Below are 17,892 nucleotides of genomic sequence, written 5' to 3' on the forward strand. Positions count from 1 at the left end.
TACCGTTTGGCCTCTAAATGATCATCCTGATTGTGCATGGTGTCTGACTAAATAGTAATATTTTAGCATAGCATCTTATTTTGGAACAACTTCCTCTGTGCAGGAAAATTAGGGGCAATACCTTATGTCCCCTGCTCTTCTCATGGATATAGTCTACGAATGTACAGATAGTTGGAGTCCAATCACAACATTGGGCAGTGATTTCTGCTCATCTCTAAGCTGTGATCACCTGTCTTACAAAAGTATCTTTTCCAGTCGTCTCCTTCAGTTTCTATATCACAGTAAAAAAGATGTTCCAAGATGTTTTGCTGGATTCTCTCCCCACCTGCAACACATTTATTCCTTTATTCAGGTATCAATTCACTCACTTGTTATACTTACATTTCACCAATATTCAGTGATTTAAACAATAAGACTAGCTGAAGTGGTTATTGCAGAATGAAGGAAAGTTTCAAGAAATGGGGAAAAAAGATGTCATCTCCTACTGCAACTCATCCCAATACAGGTAGTCCTCAACTTACAACCGCAATTGAGCCCAAAGAGAGAGAGAGTAACAGAGATATAGAGAAAGACACACACACACACACACACACACACAGAGAGAGAGAGAGAGGGAGGGAGGGAGAAAGAGAGAGAAAAATTGTGCAAGGTCACAAAAAAAACCACATAATATTTTCCATATAGAGAACCCCAGATGGATAAGATATAATTTAATATGTATGGACATTGGCATCACACAAGGAGGTCAACGTAGCCAGATATAAGCCTTACTGACATTAAGCTTTTTCCTAAAGTCACCCAAATTACATATTAATTTTCCTCACTACCTACAACACACTTAAATGAAAGAAGAAGAAGAAGAAGAAGAAGAAGAAGAAGAAGAAGAAGAAGAAGAAGAAGAAGAAGAAGAAGAAGAAGAAGAAGAAGAAGAAGAAGAAGAAGAAGAAGAAGAAGAAGAAGAAGAAGAAGGGAAATTGCCGTATTTAGCCCATTAATGGGAAACACTGAAAAAATACCGATTAGGAAGGGTTGAATATGATCAATTTCTCATTAACTTTTTAATTTGGGAACAGCGGTAGATTTAGTTACTTGCGTACTTATAAAATCTTAGCCTTTTGTTCATCAAAGGAATGGGAATTGCATGGACATGAGCCTCAATTCTGGAGGCCATGGGCAAATCTCAGCATCCCATAGATTTGATTGGGATTTCAGGCATGAATTATACTAAGATTCTGTGACTCAACCACCTGCTTCATCTCCGTCACCATTTCCAAGATGTGATCACCTGTCCTGCACAGGTAGGTTTTCCAGAAGCCTCCTTCATGTTTCTATATGACAATGAAAAAAAGATGTTTCAATTACTGTAGGTCTGTTCTGCTGAATCCTCTCCCCATCTGCAACACATTTATTCCTTTATCCAGATATTAATTTATTTATTACATTTATCTCCCACTAAAATCTGGAGATTCAAAACACTTCCTGAAGTGCTTCTTGCAGAACAAATGAAAGTTTCAGAAAACAGGGGATAAAATGCAATCTTCTACCCCATAATAATCCCATGCCCATTAAGAAAGACTTTTAGAAAATGGACAGCCAGCTACAAAACAATATTAAGTTTCTGCAGATTTAACAGTTGAAGGAATTTCAGCAGACAAAAGAATCAAAGAAAGAGAAAACTGAAGCAATATTTAATATGCAAGAGAGGAGAAATGAAAGAACATTCCAGCCTCCACCCTTTTCTCTTGACCATCCAGCAGACTTGCCTGTCTTATGTCTGACAAATCTACTTTTCTCTCTTTCACACTATTTATGCATTGCATTCATATCTCGCATTCCATTCGGGAGCTCAAAGCAATGTGGTGTATATTCTTTCCCCTTTCACCTGTCTTTCCCACAAGAAGCACCCAGTGAAGTAAGTTAGAGAGGGAAAGAGAGAGGGGGGGAGGGAGAGAGAGGGAGAAGAAGGGGGGGGGGAGGGAGAGCGCAAGCAAATATTATTTTTCTACAAAGAAACTTCTCATTATGCTTATGGGGGGGGGGATTACATATTAATTTTCCTATCACTGCCACAAACCCAGCACTCTTAAATGAAAAAAAACAAACAGAAGAGAGATTGATGATTTTAGGCAATTGGTTTATAAGGTGGGAAACATTGGAAAGATATTCATTAAGAAGATATTATAGGTCTGTTAGGAATGAGTCAGATGTGATCAAATTCTAGTTCACTTTTCAGTCCTTTTCCATTTTGACATTAATGTATAATTTTTGAAATAAAAAATTCACCATTTTAATTTGAATATTTCTTACATAAACATTTTTGTGCACATTTCCTATGTACATTTTTTCCACAATGTAATTTTTACTGTGCATATTTTTTGAAATGTATGTTCTTAAATACTTGTCCCCTAAAATTGGTATTTGTGGTTTGTTCTCTGTGTGAAGGTGTATTGCATAACTAGAAACTGCATCACAGTTTGTGTATTTTATTGTTTAGCTGTATTCCTGTTTGCATCTAAGCTGTAAATTGCCCAATTTCATATTAAAAAACAAATCAAATTAGCTTCTTATTTGTAGAGTGAATATCAGTGTTTGTAAAGCAAAATGTCCGTTAAAGGTGTAATTTTACAATGAACAGACTCATTCAAAAATCACATTGAAACAGAATCTAACAGACATTAAGACCCAGAAGAACTAAGAAATTTATGATACCTTCAGCTGACCATTGGTGAAATCAGCTGTAATCAATGAAAATTGAGGTTACAATATATTTCATGAACAACATTCACTCTATTCTAGAAAATATTGAAATGTTTTAAAATAAAATAATTTTAATGCCTTTATAATTAAGAAAAAGACATACTTATCATAGATGAGCGGGGAGGAGAGAGAGAGAGAGAGAGAGAGAAAATATCTAAATTTCTTCTTCCCTGTTACATACATGCAGAATCAGGCAACTTGCCACAGCCAGTTCACTGCGGCCAACTTGCCATGGCCAACTCACCATAGTCAACTTGCCATGGGACAACTTGCTACAGGACAATTTAACAATTCTCTTTAATTATTTAAAATGTAAAAAAAATATTTTAATTTTTCCAATTCACATTTCATTCTATTCCTTCTTTTGCATCTTTTCTTTAGTTATTCAATTCCACTATTTCTTTGATATTAGTGTAACTCTTGTCCTGCAGCAACTTGGCCATGGTTAGCAAGTTAGCATGCAGCAAGTTAGCCATGGCGAATTATCATAGATCCTCATACATGTGTGTATGTGTGTATTATATAAATTATATAACTACAACTGCAAATCATTCCATTTCCAAAAATATTCCATGTCCCAACCGTGTCTGGGTAAGATAAATTTGCTACCTCTTGGCTCACCTGGACTTGGAAGATCTTTGATGTTTTTATGATCTCAGGTAAGAATCTCTAATTATGACTCTTTTTCACAGGAAGAACCAGCCTCTGCTCAAGGATCAGGTGACATATTTTCAGGCCAATATAGTTGACATGGGAGCATTTCTGAATGGATCTTTCTAAGCCAGAGACTAGAGGTTGGACTGAAAGGTGGAGACAGGAGACAGATTGGTGGGAGGGGAGCCCCCCCTAAAAAGAGAACAGAAAGAGTCACTGAGGAAACTAGACAAAGTTAACAGAAATATTTAGACAGGAACAGAGGAAGAAATGATTGAAAGAATGAAGGTTAAGGCAACGAATAATATGAAAATAGTCAGTCTGAATAGTGCATGGACCCACAGGGTTTAATCTGAAGAGAAAGCAGATAGCACTTTAGCAATCATTTCAAGACCATATTTCACTTGATCCTATAGGGAAAGAAAACTAAAAGCAAAGATTAACGCATCATTCTGTTTAAAGAAAAAAAGGAGAGAAATTACACTAGAGAGACAATAATAAGAAAGAAGAGGAAACTTGCAACTTGAATATTTGGAGTATTGAATAAGTACCATCAAAGGAGATGGGAAAGGCAGAAAGGAAGTCCCCATCAAAATTTGGGACATCAGCCCACCTTATTCAGCCCAGCATCGTGGCAGTTCCAGGTCACTGGTCCTGCAGAAAATTAGAGACACACAATAATCAATCTGAGAAAGCAGAATGGTAGACTTTGTGGGCATTTTCTGGGAGGAGGAGGACAAAGGGAGGACCATTTAGTGAAAGTTGCTATGTTGCTCTGTAGTATAGTTGCCACAAAGCCTCAGGGCACCAGGACTCAAGATGAACAATTAGCAGCAAGCAAGACACTTCCCTTAGAGGCCAGCAAAGCCTTTGAAACCATTTGCAAATGCTCATCCAGGAAGGAAGGAGGGGGTCAGAAAAGTGACAGGAGCAAAGATGCAAGAGTGATCTGCAAATGTTTGGGATTGGGAAACAAAGGAGTAAATTTCAAATAGTGTCAGCAAATTTTGTTTGCTATTGCAGGAACTGTATGATGGAACAAATTTTTGCCAGCCTTTGCCATACAAGATGCCAGGTTAAGGGAAGTGAGAAAGAAACACACAATTGTTTGCTTCTTGTTCTGTACGATCCATTAACATACTCGCAAGCACCGCGCTGTGATTGGTCAGAACGCACAGCAACCTGATTGGCTGAGCAAGCCGCACTGATTGGCCCGCCGCGAATCCCCCGCAATTGGTGGAAACTAATCGCGGGAGATTCAAAGCGGTGCCATTGGCCGCGGCCGCCGCAGCCAGAGAATAAAAGCCGCCGCTTTTCTTCTGTGAGCCGAGCCGATCTCGGAACTTAATAAAGAGTTGAACTAAGTCACTGGCTCCCGAGTCTCCTTTCCCGACGGACACGACACTGGCGACGAGGATGGGATTCCAGAGCTGATCCCCATCGAGCACGTGGTCCCGAGGGAACGAAATCGACGAGATGGACAACCTCACACCGCCCGCGCCCTTCGACCAAGCTACTGAGGACTGGGAATCGTACATTGACCGGTTCCTAATGTTCCTGGAAAGTAGCAACCTCAAGGACGCAAATGGGCAGAAAAAAAGGGCCGTTTTCCTGACACACTGCGGGCCCGCAGTGTTTAAGATGGCAAAAGCCCTTGCGAAACCCGAGGACGTGAAGGCAATGGACTGGGCCGACCTCGAACCGCTGCTCCAAAGCCACTATGCTCCCGCCGTGCCCACCCTCATCAGACGGCACGACTTCTACCGGCGAGACCAGAAACCGGATGAGAGCATCAGTGATTTCGTGGCAGACCTACGAAATCTAGGGGGCATGTGCGGGTTCACGGATATGGACGAGGCACTATGAGACTGCGTCGTCCTCGGGCTCAAGGATCCAGTCTTGCAAAGCCGGCTGATGGCCAAAGGAGACATCTCCCTCGCCGACGCCTTTGCCGAGGCCACCGCAGCCGAGGCGACCCGGAAATCGGCGGCTCGAATGCGGAGACCGGACACCGGGGGCCGAGCCATGACCTCCGAGGCAGGTACGACCACCGAGACGTGCCCAGAAGCAAGCCGCCGAGAGGCCACCACCACACACCATGGTGACTTTGACTCTGCCTCCGACACCACGGACGAGGAGGAAGACATCCATCGCCTCCAAACAGAACGAGACCGGCGCGACCAGCGGAGTCGTAAGTCGGGACCCCAATGTGCCGGATGCGGGGGTGACCACCCTCGATCGGAGTGCCGGTTTTTCGACATGATCTGCCGGCACTGCGATAAAAGAGGCCACATCGCCCGAGTCTGCCGACTCAAGAAGACCTACAGCCCCCGACGACAAGACAACAGCGACCGGAGATGAGACGGCACCCTCCCCAGGCCCAGGGACTGCCAAGCCGAGGGTTGTTGGAACCGGGACGGTCAGGCCCGACGGGGCAGTGAAAATCGGCAGAGAGAGGAGACCCACCAGACGGTCGTCATCGGCCATTCATCAAGCATAGACGCCCGAAAGGTATACGTGGACGTGGACATCGAGGGCAAGCCATGCAAAATGGAGGTGGACTCCGGGTCCTACCTCTCCATGGTTGCATGGCAGGAAATCAAGCGCCTGGTGCCCGCAATCCAAAAGAGGGGGCTGGAAAGCCAGAAGTTAATCCTTAAAGACTACCAAGGGAACCGCATCCCTGTAGTCGGAACAGGACTTTTCGAAGTAACCTTCAAAGGGCGTACAGCAAGGCTTCCCTTGACGGTCGTGGATAGAGACAGACCCAGCCTTTTGGGACTACAGTGGTTTGCGCCACTCGGGATTGAAGTAACCGGCATCGACCACATCCCAGAGCCAGATTGGGAAGAGCAACTCGCAAGGGACTTCCAGGAAGTGTTTGACAGCACCCTAGGCAAGTACTGAGGGCCCCCTATTTCCTTCAGTCTAGACCCCAGCATTCCCCCGATACGTTTAAAACCATGGCGGGTACCTTTCGCACTTCAGTCTAAGATTGATGAGCAGATAGACAAGCTCATCAAACAGGGGGTCCTAGAGCCAACTGATCATGCCCGGTGGGAGACCCCCATAGTCACCCCAGTCAAGCCCGATGGGTCGGTGAGAATCTGTGGGAACTATAAGGCCACCCTAAATTGCGCCTTACAACAAAGCGCCTACCCCGTCCCAGTAGTGCAGCACCTCCTACACTCACTGGGGGGAGGAAAGGTCTTTGCGAAGCTCGACCTGGCACAAGCTTACCAACAGTTACCGGACGACGCAGAAACCGCCGAGGCACAAACCATAGTAACCCACCGGGGGGCTTTTCGCTGTAAGAGACTCCAGTTTGGAGTCAGCGTAGCCCCAGGAATTTTCCAGAGCCTCATGGAAAGACTCCTACAAGGAATTAAGGGGGTGGTGCCCTACTTCGACGACGTACTGGTGTCAGCAGCCAACCAAAGAGAACTGGAGGGTCGCCTGAGGGAGGTACTAACAAAATTCAAAGAGGCCGGGCTTAAAGTCAAAAAAGAAAAATGCCAGCTGCATACAGAGAGGGTCGAGTTCCTAGGATATCTCCTAGACTGGCACGGCATTCACCCAACCGAGAAAAAAATCAGAGCCATCAAAGAAGCCCCCAGACCAAGGAACAAAACAGAATTGCAGGCATTTCTTGGGCTGATTAATTTCTACAATGTTTTCCTACCCCAGAAGGCGACCACGGCGGAACCGTTGCATAGACTGCTCGATCAAACAGCCACCTGGACCTGGGGGAAACGAGAGGAAGCTGCCTTCAACCAAACCAAGGACCTACTCACATCGGATGCCGTCCTCATCCAATACAACGAGACCCTCCCGCTGACAGTCACGTGCGACGCATCACCGTTCGGGATCGGGCGATCCTCAGCCACACACTCCCAAACGGAAACGAAGCACCCATCGCCTTTTACTCAAGAACCTTGTCGAAGCCGGAAAGGAACTATAGCCAACTCGACAAGGAAGCCCTGGCAATCATCGCCGCCGTCAAAAGGTTCCACAAGTACCTCTACGGCAGGACATTCACCATCATCACGGACCACAAGCCGTTGTTGGGCATCCTGGCGGGGAACAAGGCCACCCCAAACATTCTATCCCCAAGAATGACAAGGTGGTCTGAGTTCCTCACCGCCTACAGTTACCGGCTGATCCACTGACCCGGCAAAACGATCACACACGCAGACGCTTTGAGCCGCACACCGCTACCGACCTGGATGCCGACCCAGCACCCACAACATCCACCTTGAGCATCGAGGCCATACCCAACCTGCCCCTAACCGCGTCAGACATTGCCCACGAAACCAATAAAGACAAACGTCTGGTGCGGGTATTACAATGGGCGGAGAAGGGCTGGCCGGAAAAGGACGTCGACGAGACATTCAGGACTTTTAAAAACAAACAATTGGAACTTTCCATGCAGAAGGGTTGTATATTATGGGGGGACAGGGTGGTAATCCCAGAAACATGACAAAAAAGGTTCTTGGACTTGTTACACGAGGGGCACCCGGGAATCATCAGATCAAAAGCCTTGGCCAGAAGCTACACTTGGTGGCCAGGGATGGACAAGCAAATTGAAGCCTGGGTGGCTAGCTGCAAGCAATGCCAGGAATCCAGACCATGCCCACCCGCCGCCCCAATCCGGGAGTGGGAAACCCCAGGGGACCATGGTCCAGGATACACATAGATTTCGCCAGACCCACAAAAGGACACACATTCCTCATAACGGTAGATGCTTACTCCAATTGGCTGGAGGTAAGCGACATGAAAACTACCACCACCGAGGCCGTCACCCGAGAACTCAACAGACTATTCTCAACCCACGGCTTCCCAGACGTCATCGTGTCAGATAACGGACCACAGTTCACCGCCCTGGAATTCGAGAAATTCCTAGCAGAACGGGGAATACGGCACGCCCTGACAGCGCCGGCTCATCCGGTGGCGAATGGTAGGGCGGAACGAATGGTCCAATTTACGAAAAAAACAATTCAAAAAATCAAAACAGGAAACATGCAGGAAAAAATAAATAAACTTCTTTTTATCCAACACATAACCCCAAACACAACGACCAACAAAAGCCCCGCAGAACTCCTAATGGGAAGGAAACTAAGGTCCCCCCTGGATAGGCTGCACCCCACATACAACCCCGAAAAACCCACCAATTCATCAAGCCGGTACCGAACATTTACACCAGGAGATGCAGTATACGCAAAAAACCTTAGAGGGGACCCCCTCTGGATACCGGCAACGATAACCCAGGCAACAGGCCCCCACTCGTACCGGGTACAAACAACCGACGGACTAGAATGGAAGTGACATATCGATCAAATAAGATCGAGAACAACCACGGGAAACACAACCGACACGCAATTGAACACAGACATACACCCAGAAGGGAGACCCCCCAGCACAAACCAAGAGGGGAGGGAAGGCCCCGGGAACCAACCCCAGCAGAAAAGAAACCAGGAATACTTACCTATCGAGATAGAAACAGACAGCCAACTCGAAGCCTCACCAGGGAGAAGCAGCCAGGCCAGCTCAACCAGCCCAGAGAGGCCGGGCGGGAGCGGCAACACCAGCAGCTCAACCAGCCCGGATAGACCGGGAGGGAGCTGCGACAAAAGTCCCGGCTCACCCTTCCAGGCGGTTCCATCGACGAGGCAGAGAACAACACAGAACCTGACCGAACCGGCCAAAGGCCAATCATCAACTAACCTGCACAGGTCAAGTAGGCAAGTACGGAGCCCCGCCTACTTACGGGACTATGTTACGTAGGACCCTACCAAGAGGGGAGGGGTGTTCTGTACGATCCATTAACATACTCGCAAGTGCCGCGCTGTGATTGGTCAGAACGCACAGCAACCTGATTGGCTGAGCAAGCTGCACTGATTGGCCCGCCGCGAATCCCCCGCGATTGGTGGAAACTAATCGCGGGAGATTCAAAGCGGTGCCATTGGCCACGGCTGCCGCAGCCAGAGAATAAAAGCCACCGCTTTTCTTCTGTGAGCCGAGCCGATCTCGGAACTTAATAAAGAGTTGAACTATGTCACTGGCTCCCGAGTCTCCTTTCCCGACGGACACGACACTTCAATTTATTTAATTAAAATTGTACACACAAATGTACACTGGATAAAACATCTGGAATGTCTTTGGACACCACATGCAATCTAGATCCACTAGGAAGGGACTAGGGCACCTATGCCTTCTCCATGGATTTCCCATCCAGTCTACATTCTTTTGTCACAAATTGTATTCCAAATGTTGGGAGCATTCCAAAACAACAACAACACACAAGTGCATCCAGCAAACCTATGTACTTCTGTTCCATGCTCAACAATGTTCTCTCTCTCTTGCTCTCCACTCAAGTGCCAGCATGAAATGACTTCAGCACTTTTGCTGGGATTGCCACGGTTTAGTTTGGTTCGGTGTTCGTGGTTGCCATGGTCACAGTGGCTATATTTCAACTCATTATGGCCCAAAACACATGGTAGATCATGTCTGGCTTTGTTAGGGAGATTCCAATGGGTTCCAGATATACCTGGAGGACTTTCCAGTCAGTATGGCTGATATTCAGGATGAGCATTTAGATGCCATTGGTCTACATAGCAATTGATACATTTGTTTATATGTGTGTAAAAACAGGATGTCTTCAGCTTCAGCCCACCATGGACTTCTTAGTCTTCCCTTCCTCTTGAACCATTTACTCTTCTTTCATAAATTTGCTTTGCAATTATCTTTACACACTCTCTTTGTGTGAACTGCCAACATATTCTTTGTTCATTCTGGTACCTCTTGATGTAATCAACTCTCATTTCCATACCAGTGTCTACAAACAGGCCTTCTCGTCAGTAGTCCCATAAATTTGGGGTGCTCCATCCAGTGAACTATAACTTGTATTGTCTTCGTAGTCTTTTGATGCCAGACAAAGATATATTATTCTCCTGATCATTTTAATAGCATGCTAATTTTGCTGTGATTCTTTACCTTTTATTGCTACTTTTACTATTTTCATTGATTGCTTACAGTGGACCACAAGGATTTTATTTCCCGAATATTTGGGGTGTTTCTTATTAATTTTTGGCTGCTAATCATGAAAATAACCTGTAATTTAACCTATCATATACCGTTTTATAGAAATCTTCTATTTTTACATAATGGCAATGTACAGCCTTTCATAGCTGCTGGCTATGCTGTTCACATGCCAGAAACATAGGAAAACATGGAACCGTTCTTGAAGTGCATCCAGTACACCATATAAAACTGGAATATCTGTGAAGATCTAAAAATGATGGTTCGGCTGCTTAGCTCATATGAACCTAGTATTGTTGTTACATTTGTGAATGAATGGGATAGCCATGCAAGAGAACTGCAGTACATTAAAAAGACAAAATTTGTTGTCCCGTGCTATTTCATTCTGTATTTTATTTATAATTGTTACAAGGTACTCATGTGATTTCAAAGCACTTCCAGTTTTATTTTCCAATGTAAGCAACATAGACATAGTTCATATCAAATACATTAAATGTTAATTGTTTAATTTTGGGGTCCTGCAGACACCACAGAAGAGCAATTTTATATATATATAGAATTCCCCAAAAGGCCATTGCTGACTCTGGATTAGATTAGATTATAGTCTTCAAAAACCGATTATGACAATCTCAGGGTCTACACAAAGGGAAAGTTTGGGAACTGGTCTCATAAGGAAAGAAAATCATGAGCAAAACTCTTCTTCTCAGTTCAGGAATTCATAGTGTCCAAGAAAGAGGGAAATGCAGACAGGATTTGGCCTAGCAAAGCCACAATATGGATGGAATTTGCTAAGGTGGAGTAATAACCTCCGTTCAAATTCTCTTTAATTTTTTTTTTAAAGAACTTCAGCAGATGCCTTTTTCACAAGGGAATAGCAAGGGATAGAAAGATAGTATATTATCCACAACAGGGTAAACACATTTCAGAAAATGAGTTCTTATGATTGGTTTTAGTGGTTTCTATACTTTTAATTTATTAGTATTGTGTAGTGTTGTGGTATCAAGATAAATGGCATATTTATTATGAACAAAGAGAGAAAGAAAAAGAAGGTACAATCAAAAGTACTGCAAAAATAACATATCAAGAGCATTTCTTGGAATCTTGAAATGCAGATTCGAACCATGGGTTTATTTCTTCTTCATTAGTCCGTGGAAAGCTTTATGCAACTCTTTGTTCCTCAGAGTGTAGATCAGTGGATTAAGCACGGTGGTGATAACGTTTTATAGAAATCTTTTTACGCAATGGCAATGTACAGACTTCCATAGCTGCTGGCTATGCTGCTCACATGCCAGAAACATAGGAAAACATGGAACTGTTCTTTAAGTGCTTCCAGTACACCATGTAAAACTGGAATATCTGTGAAGATCTAAAAATGATGGTTCAGCTGCTTAGCTCATATGTACCTAGTATTGTTGTTACATTTATGAATGGGATAGCATTACATTAAAAAGACAAAAGTTGTTGCCAGTGTTATTTCATTCTGTGTTTTATTTATAATTGTTACAAGCAACACATGTGATTTCAAAGCACTTTCAGTTTTATTTTCTAATGTAACGTAATGTAGTATAGACATAGTTCATATCCAATAAATTAAATGTCAACTGTTTAATTTTAGGGTCTTGAAGACTTGAAATGCAGTTTTGAATAGTTCTTCTTTAATTTATTTATTTGAATTTGTCAAACAAAAATGAGAACAAGAATAAGAGAATAAAAATACAATGACAGGGATGATAGGCATGTTATTGCACATATGCACGCCCCCTCTACTAACCACTTAAGTATGATGTAAGGTCCACGAAAGTCAATTTGTAACTGAAACTGTGAAAATTTGTAGTTGAAACAACTGAATCTGGTACAGCATTTCAGACTTTGATAACTCTATTACAGAAATCATATTGTTTACAGTGAAGTTTAAAATGATTTACATTGAGTTTAAAGTGGTTGTTTGCGCGCATATTATTGCGATTAAAACAAATAAAGTCATTTACAGGTAAAACATTACTAAGTATAATTTTGTATGCAATACCTAGGTCTGACCGCAAGCGACACAGTTCTAAGTTATCCAAACCGAGAATTTCGAGCCTTGTAGCATAAGGAATTCTATTGTATACAGAAAAGTGGAAGACTTTTCTTGTGAAATCTTCTGAACCCACTCAATTGTACTGATGTCAGATATATGGTGGAGATTCCAAACAGTTGAACAATACTATAAGATTGGTCTAGCATACGTTTTATAAGCTCTAATTAGCAATGCAATATTTCTAGAAAAAAATCTGCAAAACTAAATTTATAACTCTTAATGCTTTTTTAGCAATGCTGTTAAAGTGAACTTTGGAGCATATATCGTCAGAGATAAGTATATTTAGGTCCTTGACAAAATGAGGGTCATCAGCCAGTTCAATGCCTCCTAGGTTATACTTGACATTCTGATTACATTTACCAATATGTACAACAAAGCATTTATTGATCAAAAGTTGAAGTTGCCAAATAGATCACCATTCAGACATATAGTCGAGATCACTTTGCAAAACAACAGAATTATCTGTAGTATTGAATATTTTTACATCATCGGCCAAAAGGACGCAATTGCTTTTAAGTTGATCACATAAACCGATATAGAGCAAAAAAAGTGTGGGACCTAAGACGCTGCCTTGTGGAACACCATTGTTAACTGATGCAAGATTAGACAGCGAGTTCCCTATGTTGACTTTCTGCAGTCTATTAGAGAGGAAAGCAGCAATCCACTTGTGCAAAGGACCAGAAATTCTGTAAAGAGTTTAATTTCAACAGCAGTTTATCATGTACTACTGTATCAAAAGCCTTACAAAAATCTATTTTTGATTAGTCTTTGGAGAGCTTTATGTACGTCTTTGTTTCTCAGAGTGTAGATCAGTGGATTAAGCATGGTGGCGACAAAGGTATAGGAAAGGGAAATCATCTTGTGTCGATCACGGGAGATGGACACAGGCTGGAAATAATTGAAAATGGCTGTACCATAGAAGAGCCAGACCACCATCAGGTGAGAGGAACAAGTGTTGAAGGCCCTCTTCCTGCCTTCAGCTGAGCGAATCCTCAGCACTGCAGCAGCTATATAGCTATAGGAGATTGTGATGAGACTAACTGGAATTAGAAGGAACAACACATTAGTAGAAAATAGCACAACCTCATTTAGTGAAGTGTCAACACAAGCCAATTTAAGAAGGGCAGGGAGCTCACAAAAGAAATGATCCACTTGATTCTGTCCACACAGTGGAAGCTTAAGAGTCATGACTGTATGAACTAGTGAGACACTGAAGCCACTTACCCAGCAAACAGCAGCCATCATGAAGCTCAGACAGTGGCTCATAATCATAGTATAGCGCAATGGATGACAGATGGCGGCATAGCGATCATAGGCCATGACAGCTAACAAAGAACACTCTGTGCAGCCCAAAGCAAGAGAATTGTACAACTCAGCCACACAGCCACCATAAGTGATAGTCTTGCTTTTTCTCCAGAAATTCACCAGCATGTGGGGCCCAAGGCTGGTGGTGAAGCAGAGGTCAATGAAGGAAAGGTTGCTGAGAAAGAAATACATGGGGGTATGGAGCCCTGCATCTAAGCTCGACACAACAATGATAGTAGTGTTGCCCAGAAGGGTCATCATGTAGCAGACAAGAACAAGGGCAAAGAGCAACATCTCCAACCGTGGCTGGTCAGCCACCCCCAGCAAGATGAATTCTCCTTGGTAGCTTTGGTTACTGGTTTCCCACGAGGTTCCCATGTTCATTGTCTATACAAATTAGAACAAGTAATGACATAAAAAGAAATTCAGTACAGAACAGATGAATATCCTGATTAAGCAATTGTCAGCTTGATTATGTGCCATCAAGGCATTCCTACTGTTAGCATGGAATGTTACAAAACTTCCACCCCCACCCCTTTTTTTAATTGCTGAGAGAGTACAGAAATTTGATTATTCATAAAATCTCAGGCTTTTCTTCAGCAAAGAAAAAGGAGCTGCATGGACATGATCCTCAATTCTGGAAGCCAAGGGTAAATCTCAGCACCCATAGATTTGATCAGAACTTCAGCTATTAAATATGCTAAGACTTTGTGATGCCTTCATTTCCATCACCACTTCCAAGACATCATCATCTGTCTTGCACAGGTAGGTTTTCTAGAAGCTTCCTTCAGGCTTCTATATAACAATGAAAAAAGATGTCTCCATTAAGTCTGTTCTGCTGGATCCCCTCCCCACCCTGCAACACATTTATTCCTTTATCCACGTATTGATTCATTTATTTCATTCAAATTAATACCACTTTCTAATGCCTTGGTGAGGCCACACTTGGAATACTGCATTCAGTTTTAGTCACCACGATGTAAAAAAGATGTTGAGACTCTAGAAAGAGTGCGGAGAAGAGCAACAAAGATGATTAGGGGACTGGAGGCTAAAACATATAAAGAACGGTTGCAGGAACTGGGTATGTCTAATTTGATGAAAAGAAGGACTAGGAGTGACATGATAGTGTTAGATAGTGTTCCAATATCTCAGGGGCTGCCACAAAGAAGAGGGAGTCAAGCTGTTCTCCAAAGCACCTGAGGGCAGGACAAGAAGCAATGGGGGGAAACTAATCAAGGAGAGAAGCAACCTAGAACTAAGGAGACATTTCTTGACAGTTAGAACAATTAATCCGTGGAACAATTTGCCTCCAGAAGATGTGAATGCTCCAACACTGGAAGTTTTTAAGAAGAGTTTGGACAACCATGTGTCTGAAATGCTATAGGGTTTCCTGCCTGAGCAGGGGGTTGGACTAGAAGACCTCCAAGGTCCCTCCCAACTCTGTTATTCTATATTCTATTCTATATCCCACCAAAATCTGGAGACTCAGCAGTGTAAACAAAAATACTTGCTGAAGTAGTTCTGTCAAATGAATGAAACAAAATTGTCCCCCATTTCAGGAAATGGCGAGAAAAGATGTCACCTCCTGTCCAACCTCAGCCTAATAATCACATCCACAAGGAATTGTGAAAGAGAGTGAAGTACAAAAGAAGATCAAGTTGGTGCAGATTTGATGGAGGAATTTTAGCAGGTGAAGCATCAGAGAAAGAGAGAGAGAGAGAGATCATAGGTGATAGATTAGAGAGGGGGGGGAGAGAGAGAGAGCATGTAATCTTCTTCTTCCCTTTTTCTTATATATCCATGTATATTATATAAGTAACCCCCAAAACACTCCATTCCACAACCTCACCTGTGTCTGTGTAAGAGAAATATTGCTACTCTTGGCTCATCGTCATGTACTGCTTGGAGGGTCTTGGATGGATGGATGATTTGAAGTAAGAATCTCTGTGAGTCTTTTTCTACTACATAGGACGAACCAGCCTCTATTCAAAGAGCAGATGAACATTTTTAGTCCAAAATAATTCTCACTGGAGCATCTCAGAATGGATCTTTCTTTTCCAGAGACTAGAGGTTGGGCTGAAAGATGGAGACAGAAAATCAATTAGCGAGGACTTCAAACCCTCTAAAAAGAGAATAGAAAGAGACCTCTGTAAAACTGTATGCCAGCCAAAAACAGAGTATGAGGAAGAAGGAAAGATATAAAAAGTAAGGTTGAGGCAATGAGCAACATGAAAATAGTCAGTCTGAATAGACCATGAAGTCCCATGGGGCTCAATCTCAAGCAAATGGAAAAATTACAGCAATAATTTCAGGATTATTTTTCATTTAATCTTGTAAAGAAAGTAAGTTAAAAGCAAAGATTAATGCATCTTTCTGTTTAAAGAAAAAGGGAGATAAATTATAGTGGACAGACAGCAATAAGAAGGAAGCAGAAACTGTGCAGTTGAACATTTGGAGTGCCCAGTTTGGCATCTTGGCTCTTCCAAGTCAGCAGTGCTCCAGAATATTTACATATGTCACACAGACACACACAATAAGCAACCTGAGAAGGCAAGGAATGAAGCAGCATAGTAGATTTTATAGACATTTTCAAGGAGAGCGAGAAGGAAGAGCAATTCTTGCCAATTTCTTATCTGTTGGTGAAAATTGTTACAGAATAAAGTTGTCATAGATTCCCAGGGCACCAGGACTCAAGATGAATAATTAGTGGCAAGGAAAATACTTTCCCCCAGAGTCCAGCAAAGCCCTTGAAACCACTTCCAAAGACTCACCCAGGAAGAAAAAAGTGGGTCAGAAAAGTGACAGGAGATGCAGGAGATGCAAAAAGTTTGGATCAGCAAATTTCAAGTGGTGTCAGAAATTGTTTTTGCTATTGAAGGAAGTTATGGTGGAACAAATTTCTGTTCAGCCTTTGAAGCACAATGTGTCATGTCAACGTGGTGGGCAACACACACACACACACACACACACACACACATTTCAATGGTTTGCTTCTGTTTTTATTAATGCTGTATGCACACACCCACATGAAATTCTGGATAGAACTTCTGGAACATCTTCAGCTACCACACCCAATTTAAACCAACCACAAAGGGATCAGGGCACCTACGGTACATCTCCTCCATGGACTTTCCATCCAGTCTGCATTCCTGCATTCCTCTACCACAAATTGTATTTCAAATGTTGACAGCACTGGAAAAAAACATTGTCTCTCTCTCTCCAGTGAGGTGTCACCATGGAGTGACTGTATCTTTAGCATTGCCAAGAAATGGTAGGCAATTCACTAAGTGCCAGCTGATTTCTTACTTCATCTGATCAAAGAGATCTCAGATTTGGCATTAGGGGATCCTAATATTTTCATTCTGGAAATCTTCAGCACCCATGTTCAATACATATTTGTGTGTGTGTGTGTGTGTGTGTGTAGCAGTCACTATTATTCTTTGTAGAGGGGTGGACCAATACTGGTCAATTTATTTTCAGTCCAGGTTGATTGTGTCACTTGTTGTACCGCAGACAATCCTGACATTCTCCATTCACACCACATTCAATTTATCTGTGTGTATCTCTTGACATAACCAACTTCCTTTACACATCACTGTCTACAAACAGGCCTTCTCATTTATTTTCTCATCAGAAAGCAAAATCCTGATTGCATTGCAGCTTTTACTAGGCTAAAATCCTGTCAGCATTGTGACTTTTCCATTCCTCTTGAAAACTCCTAATTCCTGAGCATAAAAGAATAATTTGGTCATGATTTTCTTTCCTTACAAGAATAGTTCCCAAACTTCCCATTTATGCAGAATATTATCATGAGTTTTTGAGAACTATAATACAATCCTCCAAAACTGCATTGCTGACTCTGGATAGTCCTCAAAAACTCATGATAATATTCTGCATAAATGGGAAGTTTGGGAACTATTCTTGTAAGGAAAGAAAATCATGACCAAATTATTCTTTTATGCTCAGGAATTAGGAGTTTTCAAGAGGAATGGAAAAGTCACAATGCTGACAGGATTTTAATCTAGTAAAAGCTGCAATGCAATCAGGATTTGCTAGGG

General features: G+C 42.7%; 1 protein-coding gene and 1 long non-coding RNA gene across 2 annotated transcripts in view; one reads left to right on the top strand and one right to left on the bottom strand.

The window, feature by feature from the left end:
• The window catches only part of LOC148131938 (uncharacterized), a 174,182-nt gene that overhangs the window by 105,740 nt on the left and 50,550 nt on the right, over nucleotides 1–17,892 (top strand). The window lies entirely within an intron of this gene.
• LOC113424987 (olfactory receptor 2G3-like) lies at nucleotides 13,200–14,212 on the bottom strand. The gene has a single exon (XM_026686949.2). The coding sequence runs from the start codon at nucleotides 14,210–14,212 to the stop codon at nucleotides 13,271–13,273; it is 942 nt and encodes a 313-aa protein (XP_026542734.2). The 3' UTR covers nucleotides 13,200–13,270.

Source organism: Notechis scutatus, chromosome 2, assembly GCF_049901735.1.
Source record: "Notechis scutatus isolate UNSWTSFEM ecotype Mainland chromosome 2, rNotScu1.2, whole genome shotgun sequence".
In the NCBI taxonomy this organism is placed as follows: Eukaryota; Metazoa; Chordata; class Lepidosauria; order Squamata; family Elapidae; genus Notechis; species Notechis scutatus.

Coding starts and splice junctions, on each gene's coding strand:
- LOC113424987 (XM_026686949.2), bottom strand. CDS start 14,212: ATGGGAACCTCGTGGGAAACCAGTAACCAAAGCTACCAAGGAGAATTC.